This window comes from Cheilinus undulatus, linkage group 1 (genome assembly GCF_018320785.1).
Source record: "Cheilinus undulatus linkage group 1, ASM1832078v1, whole genome shotgun sequence".
Classification (NCBI taxonomy): Eukaryota; Metazoa; Chordata; class Actinopteri; order Labriformes; family Labridae; genus Cheilinus; species Cheilinus undulatus.
Window position 1 is genome coordinate 36910598 of NC_054865.1, and position 14677 is coordinate 36925274.

The 14677-nt window shown below is 37.1% G+C and overlaps 1 protein-coding gene across 1 annotated transcript in view; it reads right to left on the reverse strand.

Moving 5' to 3' along the window:
• Window positions 1-14677, reverse strand: part of rras2 (RAS related 2) — a 54086-nt gene that overhangs the window by 2125 nt on the left and 37284 nt on the right. The window contains exons 2-5 of the mRNA XM_041790260.1: window positions 7796-7883; window positions 7548-7650; window positions 4881-4989; window positions 250-368 (exon numbers count right to left, since the gene is read on the reverse strand). Of these exons, the coding sequence (XP_041646194.1) occupies window positions 250-368; window positions 4881-4989; window positions 7548-7650; window positions 7796-7883 (419 nt within the window). The remainder of the gene's footprint in view (window positions 1-249; window positions 369-4880; window positions 4990-7547; window positions 7651-7795; window positions 7884-14677) is intronic.

Sequence of the window (14677 nt, forward strand, 5' to 3'; positions counted from 1 at the left end):
TATTGCCCAAGCTCCCCCTGTTTCATGTTACCCTATACCCCTGCAACATGGTAGCTTCACTCGACACTTTCATACTACTTAACACACTGCTCACTTCCACCCATCTAAGGGTTTTAATTTCATGGATGAATTTTGCGAGACAAGGGAGAAAATCTGTTAAAATCTTGGGCAAATGTACTTATGAACATATTCAAAACCTTCACTTCACTTTACAACAGTTATAGTACTGTGCACTCATAAACCACCTACCTGATTACTCTAACCAGCTCGTGGAAAGCCTGGTCTACGTTCATACGGATTTTGGCTGAAGCCTCCATATAGGTGACCTTCAGTTGTCGGGCCAGCTGCTGGCCCTCCTCCTGGGTTACCTGAAGCAAAAGCAAAGGGGAAAATAATGATGGCTTATGTTAAACTGTTTTCCATAATCCTTTAAAAACAATGTGTTCATGTAGTGCTGGTATCATGCCAGGCAGGCATAATGAAGCAGAGTAAATATCACTGTAAACCCTGATACACCCTCAGTGTGTTCCATGGCATATGGTGTTTGGGTTCATATTCATCTTTAATGTTACACTCACATACAAACAGTGGCTTTACTGCTTCCAGACTAACATGGTTCAGTGCCGGCATGCTTCTATGACTAACACACAGCCCATATGTTAAGCTATCATCTAAGACTCCATGTTGAAACTTGGAATAGAAACAATACATTCACTAAAGATAACGGCTGCTCACGCTGCTCTTATTGGATATTGATCTCAGCTTATTGATCAAATGCTATTTTTAGGTATACACTGGCTGTTCTTTTTAAAGAGTTGAAATCATGATCACAGGGGAAATCTTCCAGTTGCACTGTGTAGCAGAGCCTTTTCCATCCATCAGGACCCCTCCCACCTTTAACACAGACTTTCATCACCCTCCCATCAGGTAGGAGGCTTCGCAGCATCCACACAAGCACATAACAGACCGAAAACTGCATTTCCCCTTAGCTGAAAGACCCCTTAAAATGCTGCTGCTTTTAACCTCCACCTCAGTCTGATCCCCTCCTACCACACACTGTCAACTCTCTATTATTTAACCAACTATTTACTTTTTTATATCACACTGTACTCACACCCAAAAAAACACTGATAATATTGTAGACCTATTGATTAACACAGCCAGATGCACCACCCCTGGAAGTCTTGTTTTATACTGTTTATTGTTTTGTTAGTCTATTGTTAATTTGCACAACCCTCTTAGAACACGTATATGAGAATGACTTGATTTTAGATGAAAGTTATACTTTCAGAATCTTTCCATGTTTCATAATGATCTGATAAACCAAAACAACAGATAAATATTTACATGTATGTGCATGACATAATAATGTTATACTGATGTGGTAGTAGGTGAGTGACACCTAAGACTGTTGCCCAAAGTGGAGGTCAAGACCCCCTGGGAGGTTGAAAAACAGTAAGAGGGGGTTGTGAGATGCCTGCCTTTCAAAACAAAGAACATTTTTAGCTTATGGTAGCACTGATGTGAGGGTCTGCTGCTCTTTAAAGGTGCACAGACACACAGACTCATCCCTGAGTTTTGTTATATTTAGTATGTACACACAACACTATAGTCTATGCATGGAAATTCATTGTATTCAGCTTTCTTACAACAAATTATTTTTGTGTTTTAAATGGTATTGTGTTCTTTCTTATTGTTCATGCCAGTGTTGATAAGGCCTAAGCAACAGTAAATGCTTTGACCACCTCCATGCACAGTGGACGCCAACAGGCTCTGGCACTCTTATTTTGAGGGCTCCAGGCAAACAAGTCTGAACCCCTGATACATAACATTAGTGAATAAGATGTTGGGCCAAATCCAAGAAAAGAACTGTGCTGCTTTTTTTATGCCCTAAACCTGTGTAAATAAAGAAAAAGATTGTATCCAGTCCACTAAGTACACAAAAAGAGTGAAATGATGCACCTAAAAGCAAAAAGTGTCCTGGGTGTCCTGTCCCATCGTATACATGTATGTTCAGGAATATACAAAATTTGGCACAAAATTGCTCCCTTCCTATGTAAATAAGCCTCAGTGCAAATAGCAACTAAGTCACAAAGACCAGTGCTAACTGCCACAGGAAGTGAAAGTGGTGCAATATAAGATAATACATATCAAGGTTATGATAGTAAACGTAAACTAACTAAATAACTAAAATTAAAATGTAAGAATCATTTTAGTTAACTGAAACTAAATAAAAACTAAGCTTTACAAAAAACTGAAAACTAACTAAAATTCAATACTGTGTTTACAAAACTAACTAAAATAAAACAAAGTTTGTGAAAAACTCCTTAGTTTAATCTTGGACAGCAGCATACTGACTGACACATGTGTCCACCCAAGCCTGGAGATTGTAAAATGGCTCGATTTCATAGGAGAGGACTTCACATAACGGTTATGTCAGGTCTTGAGTTGTATTCAAGCATCTAATTTAAAAAAATAAAATATAAAAAATGAAGAGCCTGTTTGAACGTATCTTTAAAAACTGTATATTTCTTTTTTCTGACACTCTTGGTTCTCATTCCCAGCAAGAATCCCATGTTGTTGAAAAAACTGAGACTAACGCTAAAACCAATCAAAACTTAAAACTTTTTTTGAAAAATAAAAACTAAACTCACAAACAGAGGGGAAAACTAATCAAAACTAAATTAAAGCTGAAAACAAAAAGTAAGAATGAAATAAAAATTAAAACTACTTAAAAAAATCAAAAACTGTTATAACCTTGATCCAAATGTATGAATTAAAGTGACACTTTTTTGTTTGTCTTTCTTTGCTTGCTTTATTTCTACTGTGTTACTGGATAAATATTTGATTTATAATCACTGGCTGTGGAACAAGTGCCTGGGTATGGTCAACTTTAAATATAATACATGAGTAAAAAAAAAATGAAATATGTTATTCACCAAACAGAGCTGTTATGTGTGCCCCCTCACCTCCTATCAGATAGCAATAAATTCTTTGGTGGATGTGTTTTTTTATTGTGTAGAGTTTAGAAAGGGCAAACCACACACCTTAACATTTTCCCAACCCAGTGAAAGCGGCTCTTAATAACACTGTTAGAATTACCAGCTCACATCAAAGGAGGGAGAGTGTGGGCAAAACAAGACAAGGTACTTTACTACAGGCTCTCAGAGACTCCCTGATTACAGAGGGAACCATGGAAACAAAAATGCAAATTATTACTGTATATTCTGTGATCATTCGAGTAGGGATACATGGAGCCTTACTAGACATTTTTGAATAAGAAATTGCCTTTAAATATAAAACTATACATCTTGATAATAAACCTCAAGAATGATGAAAATGATAAATTGCATCATCATCAAAGTACTGCCGGTGTCTGGACTCTAACTAGGAAGGGGTTCTCACAGGAGAGCTCAGCTTTGACTGCAGGGATGGGAATAGCAACAGGCATTTCAAATGGAAAGGATGGAGACATTTATCAATCATAAACATGAACTATTCTCCATTTAGAGAAAACTGGATTGACTCCATAACTCCTAGTAAGCCTGATGCCAAAGACAAGATCACCCCCTACCTGTAGATGCTGTTGTTCTGTTGGCTTTTACTTGCTTTCCTGTGCTACAGAGTTGGTTGGTTGGTACTTTCTGGACTCATTGCAGACGTGTACATTCGATGAGCAAGTGAACGAGATACAGTTTACTAAGATTTTTCTTGATTTTAATGACAAGAAAATCAAAATAGTACTGTTAAAACAACTCATTTTCAAATTTGGATTCCTAACTTTGATACCCTAAGCTCAACAGAATAGCTAATATCAAAATGTACACCATCCCCAGTTCTTTTCTTTAATGATAACTTTAATCAGGTAACATTTATTAATGTTAGTTGATACTCTATACTTTTCACAATTTATCTGTCTGACTTCTCTTTAAATGTTGTACAAATAAACTTAACTCAACCAAAATGTCTGTCTCTTTGTTCTGAAGACGATCTCTGACCAGATTTCTCCTCGGCAATTCCCTTTATAGAAAAATTCATCCATGACAGATCACACTGTAATCATCTACCAAAACTGATTTCACTGGTTTTACATGCAAATCCCCTTCCAGTTGTATTCCCAAGCCTTAACTTAACTACACAGTTAAATTGGGGTTTATGATTCAGGGACACAGCTGGATTCTCCCACCAACCTCTTTTCTCTTGAACAGCTGTGCACATAATTTGGATCTGAATAATTCAAGAAGTAATTTGGCCCAAAGCTTCATTACATTCCTTGATGGAAAAGCACAATTAGCATAAATGAAGTAAATGTGAAATCCTGACATTAATGATGCATGGGAAGACATGCAGGTAAAAGGATGGTACAACCATTACACATTAAAGTGTAATATTTTTATGTTCAGGGTTTTATTATGGGATCCACTAAAGCTAATTAGGTCATGTTTGATACACTGAAACAATTAAATAATGTCTTCAGCACCTACATGACTCATATCAACAGACTAAATAATTCACCAATGCCCATGTGACATGTACAGTTATGAGTTTGTGATTCTCCTCTTTGCCACAAGGGGGTGGTGTGGATTCACTGCAGGAATAAAGAGCCCCTGCATACCAACAGCCAACATTCATCATTTCATCACACTCCCTTTCTCTCCATCCATCCTCCCCTCCTGACAGCAGCACCATCTCTTTTATTCTTACATTCACATCCTGTTATATCGAAGCAGCTAACTGCAGTTGCACACGCTCGCTTCCATCTTTTAAATATGCAAATGTGACTCCTCCAGACTGACATATTATCTCGTTGCATGATCAAACAGGCTGCATGTTTAGTCAGTTAGTGGGTTCATTTGTTTTGTTCAATCTGTTGGACTTACTTGTCTCTGTAGCTCCAGATCTGCTTTGTTTCCTACGAGGATCATTGGGAATTCGTCTCTGTCTTTCACTCTGAGAATTTGTCTTTGGAATTTATAGATTTCTTCAAAACTGTAAGACAAAAACATGGTTTAAGGTGGTATGCAATGATTGAATGTGCAGCCCCCCCCCCACCACCATCACCCTCACAAGCACCCTTCACCCTGAAGTTGGGGTCACCACTATGGATCAGACTGAACAGGAAGAGGTCAGCCACACGTTTGCTAAAACATAACACGTGTTTATCCGAGGCTCTGCTCTGTGCACTGACCTGACTGTTTGCCCACTATAATATAAATGCCATGTGCACTTTTCTGCCGAAGAGTGAATAAAAATGTCAATCTGAAGGGGATAAAAGAGACAGAATGAGACCACAAACCCAGGATGGCATTCCTGACATGGGCCCACAGACAGCTTGGTGCGCACATAGTAAATCTGGAAATACTTGACTAATATAAATGGAGGAAGGAAAGACTGTTTACAACATAAACATTGGGAGGGGGCAGCATTGGGTGGGGGCAGGGAAAGGCAGCTAGCTCAACTGTTGGGCAGGGACACAAAGATGGAGGACAGGGTGTGACAGGCTGACTAATATAAAAACTTTCAACCATGGCCACACCTTTTTAACCCCAATACCATCCTGATTTAAATTTTATCGTGAAATGAAACACACTTTTGAAACTGCCAACACCCATAAAACCAAAGTCATATAATTTCTAAGTGTAAGACTTCACTTCAAATGAAAAAAAGTATCTTTTTCCAACACTTTTATAACAAAAACATACTGTTTATACATCTTTTGTAATAAATACAATCTATGATACTGAAATACTGAAAAATTAAACTCCAAGGACAGAAATCAATCTGAAAGGTAAACTTCCTGTTTAAAGTCTGACTTTTTTCTCTAAAAAGCAGATTATTAGATTTTAGAATTCTTACTCTGGAGATGTAAAATGCTATCAGTATGATATCAATATCAACTGATAATAGCTCAAAAAAATTAATTACCTTTGTCAGCCAGAGTTAGAGTTTCTGCAGATACAAGTTTGTTTCTGTATTTAATTTTCATTCATTAAAATGTAAAGTGTTTTCTAAGGAATGAAGTTGTAGGTCTGACCCAAACCTAGTTTGATTTTTTTACACTTGAGAAGAATGCTTAGTTTTATTGAAAGCACTCTGTCTTAAGGAAAACAACCTGTAAAGTTGTTAAAGTATAAGAGAATGCATGATAATAACAGGTCAATTCTATTGCATGAGAGTTTTTGTGCTACATACAAGAAAAAAAGTTGTGTATATATTTCTTAATTAGTATGTTTATCAGCTAAAAGGAGTTTGTAAATCATAAGTGTAAGATAACATTAGGATTAACCAATCTGAAGTTTATGATAAAGATTTATATACAAGAGCTCTAATTTCTTTTTATTAAGGTTTAGATATAAAAATGTATATCTTGGGGTGCAGATGGCCTAGTGGTTTAAGTCATGCCCCACGTACGTGGGCGACCCAGGTTCAAGTGCGGCCTTTGGCACCATTTCCCACGTCTCTCCACTCGCTTATCCCTATTTCTTATTCTATCCACTGCCCTTTTTTTCATCTTTTCAGAATAAACCTTTCACTGCATCAGCTAATCAGGAAATCTCAGCATATCAGATACCTCATATTGAGTATCCCACTACTAATTAAACTCTTAATGCAAGAAAATCTGTTCTTGCTTTGTCTGATAATAAATCACACAGTTTAAAGTCTGAGTTTTTTGTGGAATGTCAGTTCAGTCAGACAACTCCTGTTTGCAGTTCTTCTAAACATTTATTAACAATGGAAAATGTTTGTGGCATCTAGGCTCCAATCTCATCACTGCCCACTGATCTATTTTACATGCAGAATTTGAAGCAATGAGACCGTATCTTAAGTTTGTAACATAAACTTAACAATGGAAAGAAGAACTTTATATGGATTAAAAAAAATAAATAATTGAACATTAAAAAGGTAAATGTTTGATAATATAATGTGCAGAAGACTTGCAGGGTCAGTGGTGGACTTATTTTACATCACCACAGCTGCAGGGAGATGCTGCAACATCTTAGGGACTATAACTCATGCCATTATCTGCGATTAAATAGAAATTATTGCACTTATTGTGGGCCCTGAAAAAGTTAATTAACACAATTCAAAAGCCTTTAAGATTAGGCAAAATCATTTCATTCCATCATATTCTGTACTATCTTTATTGGCTTGCTCCACATCTCATGCAAGCTATTAACTACTCAGAGTAAAATACCTAAGCCCAAGACTTATGTCCATGATTGCAACATACAGTGAAGTGGAAACTTTCTATATCTCTTTAAATAGAAGCTGAGGTGCAAGAACAAGTGAATTCAAGAGAACAGGATGAGGGAGGGAAGTGTCGAGAACAAAAGAAAAATGATAACAAGAACAACAGCAGTGGGGTCCGGAAGTACAAGCGGCAACAAGTGAGAGTAGGGTGCAAGATTTATGGTTTCAGTAGAGCAAGAGGCAGAGGAGGAGCCAGAGAGAGGGAGTAGATGTGAACCGTAAACAGAGACGTGTAAACAGAAAGACACATAGAGACGTGACGAGAAAAGGGGAAAAAAAAAGAAACTGTCACTCACCTTCCTCTGTCAGTGACGGAGAAGACGAGCAGGAAGCCCTCCCCTGTCCTCATGTATTGTTCTCTCATGGCTCCAAACTCTTCCTGTCCAGCCGTGTCGAGGACTAGAGAGCACACATGGGGACACAAACACACGTACAGAGTAACTAACAGCAAACTTGCCATCGATTCTTCAAGTGCATTATAAACATACCAATAGGCTACAATGTGTTAACTCTGCTGGTGTCTGACTTTGAAAAATTAACTCACTGTCGAGCCGGGCCGCCCTTTCGTCGATCACACACTGCTTAGTATAGGAGTCCTCAATCGTGGGGTCATAGTCGGTGACAAAGTACGACTGCAGGAGAGAAAAAGAAAGGAGTGTGAGAAACAGAACCTCTGGGGATGAAACATTATGACAGGTTGAAACATGAGCTGTAAATCTTTTACATTCTAAGAGTGTGCACCAGGCCTACGAAGGGCTTTTTAAAAGGAACAAGTGAAGTGCCAGAGAGCTGTACCTTTAAATTTCCTGCATTTAACTGGACAGAAATTACTGTCTACTTAAATGCATCTCCTTTCAATGTAACTGGCTTCACAAAGAAACAGACTGAAAACAACAAAATGTAACTTAAAAAGGCAGTTTTCCAGAAATAAAGAAAACAGAAGTAAACACTAGCATGCTGGCAGGACTGCATACAGAATTGTCTGGGCCCCTAAAAACCAAGTGAATGAGTTGTGAAATTAATGCACGTCTGTTGATAGCAGAACTTGTGCTTGCATCCTGGCTAAAAGTTACTTTATTTTGGAGCAGAAAAAAATGTCAAACTGTTATTGGGTTTCAACGTTTAAATTAGGGCTATCCAATGTGACGCGTTAATGCCGATTAATCCATCATCATGATTAATCTGATCAAAAATTTTAACACAATTAGCCCATCTACAGCGCAGAACGACTCAAAATCCCTGAAACGTCTCTGGCAATGCGTTTCGGGCAGTTTGTCCAAGTAGGGTTACCATTGAGCATGCCACCGCGCATGCGCAAATGGGCCGTTGATCCAAGAATGACCAACCAACTCGATATGGAAGACGCTAAACAGCACGTTGGCCCTCTTGATGGGAAATTTGAGTTCGAAAAAAAAAAAAAAAAAGACGGAACAGTCGACCGACATAAAGTATTATGCACATTCTGCAGGAAGGAGTTTTCTTTTCACCAAAGAACTTCCAGCTTAAAATACCACATTAAAGTGAAGCATACATTTGTCAGAGATTGAGTCTGTTTGCATATACAAAATCAAACGTGATTAATATAATTAAAAATCAATGATATTTAATCATGATTAATTGAAATTAATCCATAGCAACCCTGTGATTAATCTGGTTAAAAATTTTAATCGTTTGACAGCACTAGTTTAAATCTTTCATTAATGCCACTTTTTGACTCCTTGTCATCACTGTTTCTGCCCATTTTGCCAATTTTCCCCCCACTAAACCCCCTTTTACCATTTTCAACATTTTTTTCCCCCAATTTCTGCCACTTTCAACCAATGATTGTAGCTTTTACCACTTTATACTACTTTAGCCACCCATTTATGCTACCTTTAAACTGCTTTTCACCATTTTTCGCCCATTGTTGCACCTTTTTTGCTTTTTGTAAACCATGTTTGCTGCTTTTATCTAACTTTTTGCCTCTTTCAACCTATTTTGCCAGTTTATACCCATTTTTTGCCACCCTTTAAACTCTATATACCTAGTGCATTGCCCATGACACCTTTTGGCAAGCATACTTTTTCATTACCGTAATTATCTGACAGTTTGTGCCATCGTAAAAATTTTTGATAGCTGAGATGTTGTGCTTCACAGCCAATGTGGTCATTACGGTAATTTAACCTTTTCTCATTTAAATCTAAAAATCAAATTCCTTATAATCTGCAGTTTATAATCTGCAGCTGAGGAATGCAAGGCAGTCTTTATTCTCAGACATGATCACCAGAAACAAAAATAATGCTCGAGTGTTGTTTTCTACTGTTGAGAGATTAACAAACCCCCCTGTGTCAATAGCACCTGAACTTCACTCCACTAGGGCCTGCAATGAATTTGCTTCTTTCTTTAGAGAGAAAGTTCAGAATATTAGACTGGCAGTGAGTCCATCCACACCAGGTTCCGGATCTGTGCTATGTGCATCTAAAAACAACTTAAACACCATGACACAGTTTAATCCAATCAAAGACAAAATTCTGGAGGACATTTTACACCAACTGAACTCCTCCTACTGCTGTCTGGATGTTTTACCCACAGATTTTTTTCAAAAAGGTTTCACATGTCATGACATCTGATCTGTTACAGATTGTAAACACGTCTCTAATCACAGGTGTCTTCCCACAGACCCTGAAAACAGCTGTTATTAAGCCGCTCTTTAAAAAAGAACAATCTAGAGAAGACCTTAATGAATAACTACAGGCCGATATCAAATCTTCCTTTTTTAAGTAAAGTTATTGAAAAGGCCGTGTTTCAACAGCTAAATTATTTTCTAACAGTGAACAACTGCTTTAACGTCTTCCAGTCAGGTTTTAGACCACATCACAGCACTGAGACCGCTCTGGTCAAAGTGTTTAATGACATTCGCTTAAACACAGATCATGGCAGAACTTCAGTCTTAGTGTTATTGGACCTCAGTGCTGCATTTGACACAGTCGACCGCAAGTAATATATTGTAATAAATTGTAATATATACTGGAAAATTGGGTATGACTGTCTGGCAACGTTCTTGATTGTCATAATAGGTAACTTTAAATCTGAGCAGACCAAAATTACATGCGGAGTCCCCCAAGGCTCCATCCTGGGGCCTCTTCTATTTAACATTTACATGCTTCCCCTTGCTCAGATCATAGAAAACAACAAAATAAATTACCATAATTATGCAGATGACACACAGCTCTACATTTCATGTCCCCAGGTGACCATGGCCCCTTACAAGCACTGGGTAAATGCATGGAACAAATTACTGAGTGGATGTGCCATAATTTTCTCCAGTTAAACAGAGAAAATACTGAGGTAGTTGTTTTTGGACCCAAGGAGGAATCTCTAAAAATCAGCATTCAGCTCCAGTCACTTCAGTTAAAAACCTCAGACCAGGCCAGAAATCTGGGTGTTGTCATGGATTCAGACCTAAATTTCAAAAACCACATAAAAACAATTACAAAGTCAGCGTATTATCACCTCAAGAATATTTATAGGATTAAAGGACTAATGTCACAGCAGGACCTTGAGAAATTGGTCCACGCATTTATCTTTAGTCGAGTTGACTACTGTAACAGTAGCTTTACTGGTCTGCCTAAAAAGTCCATCAGACAGCTGCAGCTGATCCAGAATGCTGCTGCTTGAGTCCTCACTAAGACCAAGAGAGTGGACCATATCACTCTGAGGTCTCTACACTGGCTCCCTGTCTCTCAGAGAATAGACTTTAAGATCCTCCTGATAGCTTATAAAGCACTGAATGGCTTAGGCCCAAAATACATCAGAGAGTCCAGCATGAACCAGCCAGACTGCTCAGGTCATCTGGTGCAGGTCTGCTCTGTGTCCCTAAAGTCAGAACCAAACATGGAGAATCAGCGTTCAGTTACTATGCTCTATATATCTGGAACAAACTCCCAGAAAACATCAGGTCTGCTGAGAGTTTGAGTTCTTTTAAATCAAGGTTGAAGACACACCTGTTCACTGCTGCCTTTGACTAAAAAAACATTTTACTTTTCAAATGTTCCATTTTTGCTCAAACTCTGCACTGTGGCTTTTACTTTAATATCTGTTTTATCTTTATTGGTTTTTTAAACTTTTTGTGTGTTTTGATCTTTTTTGGATTTTATCTGCTGTTTTACATATAAAGTTCAGACAAATGGCACTAGGGATGTGTCTATCTTGTGTGGGTCTTATTTGCTGTTTTTAATCACCTTTTACATGCTTCGTTTAGAATGTTTTCACTGTGTTTCTTTTTCCCTTTGTCAATGTATTTTAATGAACTGTGTGAAGCACTTTGAATTGCCTTGTTGCTGAAATGTGCTATACAAATAAACTTGCCTTGCCTTGCCTTTTGTTTTTATTCATTTTAAACTGTTAAAACACTCTTAACATCCAGAAATTCATAAATAACTACCAGACAAGTTCTAAGTATTCTGGAAAAATAGGCATAAGAACTTACTCGCAGAATATTTTCTGGGGCTTTTATGATTAAAAAAGTAAGAGTCCAGACAGACTTTTTAAAGGCTTGGGTGTTAAAGGGTTAACCAATGTTCACTCCTTATTTCTGCCATTTTTTGCCACTTTTAACCAACTTTGTCCATTTCTACCTTTATTTTGCCATCAGCATTGTTAACATTACAAATAAAAAGGTAATGTAATGTAAAATAAATATTTGTCTGTTATGTTCTGTAGCTATGTTTTTTCCTTATCAAGTAACAAAAAAAAAAAAAACAAAAAATAAAAAATCAAACCAACCACTGTGGCATGGGGATAATGGATCTTACACAGAATCAAAAAATGTGTATGTTTCTCTAGTGTCTCTTAAAAATGATCTAGTGTCTTAAAAATGATTGGCATTCTCCTGGCGTGCTTCTGACTCATGCCTTTTGGCAAAAACAACATTCTCTATAGCACTTTTGGTGCCAAAACTACAGAGTCTATCAAAATAAAGCACTTATCAATACTCAAATACTATAAACAAAAAAAAAAAAATAGCAATATCAAAATCAATCATTAAGAATCTTCCCCGAACATATAAAAAAACAAATAAATGTGAAATTATCAAACCAGATGAAATAATGTGAATAGCTCCAACATGTTTTTTATGGACCAATAAAGGCAACAAAACATATTGCACAGACAGCACTGCTACCACAGATAATGAACTTCATTTAGCAAGCTTGGAAGCTGTTGTGTTCATACATGATTCTTCGCTATCAGTAGCGTTAGTTGGTAAATCCAACTTTTGCTGAAGCTGGTCAAAAGACAAGCAAAGACATCTTTCCCATCAAGTAAAAATTTTAGTGTGGTTCTGGGCTGGGATTTTACTGTAGTTTTAGGATTCAAGTATCCACACAGCCTGATAAATGAGGACCCGAATCCTTGCAAGTCATAATTACTGTTTAATAAATATATACAGTGCTTAACAAATTTATTAGACCACCACCCAAAGTAAGGTTTATGCCACAACTGCCCAAAAATTAACAGCATTGTTAATCACCAAAATCATTTTTTATGTTTTAGCAAAGGTTAATACACCAATATGTAGAAGCTCTTTAACCCAAATGATGTTTTTAATGCTAAAATATAATTATTATTGTTATCCATGAATTTTCAAATGTACTGGTTTACAAAAAAACTGAAAACATAGTAAAGCACATTATTATTTCTTGTTTAATATGTGAAATTATAGCTATTTACTTGCATTCCTGAACAGAAAAATGAGTTTTAGTGCTTGAATGTTATGCTTGATTAATTTCAGACTTCTCAGAGAAGCCCAGTGAGCCGGCTCAAATTTGGGTATAAAAAAGTGAATTTAGTTCGAAATTCCTCATTCCTGTTCAAAATGGTAAAACGTGGAGAGCTCACTGAAAATGGAAGAGTCCGCATTAAAGCACTTCATGATGCTGGATGGTCTCTGAGACAAATATGACAGGTGGTCTAATAAATTTGTTAAGCACTGTATATATACATCGGCAGCGGGTGGCCCACAGTGCTATTTTGTAACCTCTTGCCCCCCTCATCACTTCACATCCAATCTCTGAATAATGTTACAAGAGATGATAGTGTAACTGAGGGCTATTAAATAAATATAAAGGAAGCATGGAGCTTCTTAGTATGAACGAGACGGTCAAAACATTATTCAGCCTCGCTGTCAACTCATTCATGTTAAACCATTACTCCAGTTATAACGGCCCCTGCAAGTACTTGAGTAGAGATAAAAACTGACAAGATTTTATTTGATATCAATGCCATTATTGATTCTTCTTATTTATTCAATTCTTTATTGATTCCCTTATCATTACTGTGAATGATTTTTTTACATTAAGTGTTTAGGAGGAGAACTTGCTACAATATACAAATTTTCTCTTTTTTTGTTGGAAATGTCGCAATTAAAACAAACTGCTCTCTGGGTCTTCAATCTCTGAACTTGAATTAGAATACAATTGTACTGATCATTTTCTTTAAAAGGTAAACCTTTAAAAGAAATATAAATCTAGTCACTGGATCACAGATTTCAGGAAGTGTAAAAATAAACTAAAATCTTGGACAAAATTAACAGTTCTTGTGCAAAAAGATGCATGCCTTGTATGAAATCCCTGTTGGACAGACATTGCACGTTATGTTGTTCATGTCATTTTTTTGAGTAATGAAGCTACACTTTTGACCACTTCGCCTGTTTTTCTGACTGTCGGCCATATTTACTTCCTTGTCTTCTCTGTTATTTTTCCCGCTGACTGCCTCTCCATGTTTTTATAGGCATGCGAAAGTAAGGCACTGATAAGGGAACTGTTAAGATTAAATCTAAATAATGTTCATGGATTGAACCAATTGGAACCGGTTCTCGATTCCCATCCCTATACTTGAGTTCTTGTACCAATCCCCATACCCTGTTCTTTGCTCCGCCATTGTTTACAGGCTTGCAGACGCTTGCAAGGTGGATTTACAGACATGGTATCTGGATGATTCATCAGCTTGGCAAGGTCAGGACTTTTGTGCAATCCACAGAAAAAGCAGGAGAGTATCGTAGTGATCTGACTGGGATATAAAATTAAAAGACATCAGTAATGCATAGAAGTGAGATTATACCAAAGCTTTTTAAATAAGTAAAATAAAAAAGGTCTTGACTGTCTGAAATACCACCATCTTTAACAACCTGTTACATTGACACTTTTTAATCAAACCAATATTCCTGTGCTAAATGATCACAGGGTCAGATCACTAATGTGTCTTCTTTGGAACACTGGCAACCAGTAGGATAATTTTGGTAAAGATTATCATCGATATAGAGATCTTTGTAGTGAGTATAAGAGAAACCAGAAAGCTTTGGTGACAGTATATTTTCTGGGATGTTCCCTGCACTGTTTCACCTACATCAATAATTCATTTTTGCAGCTTTTACATTTCTTTGACACTG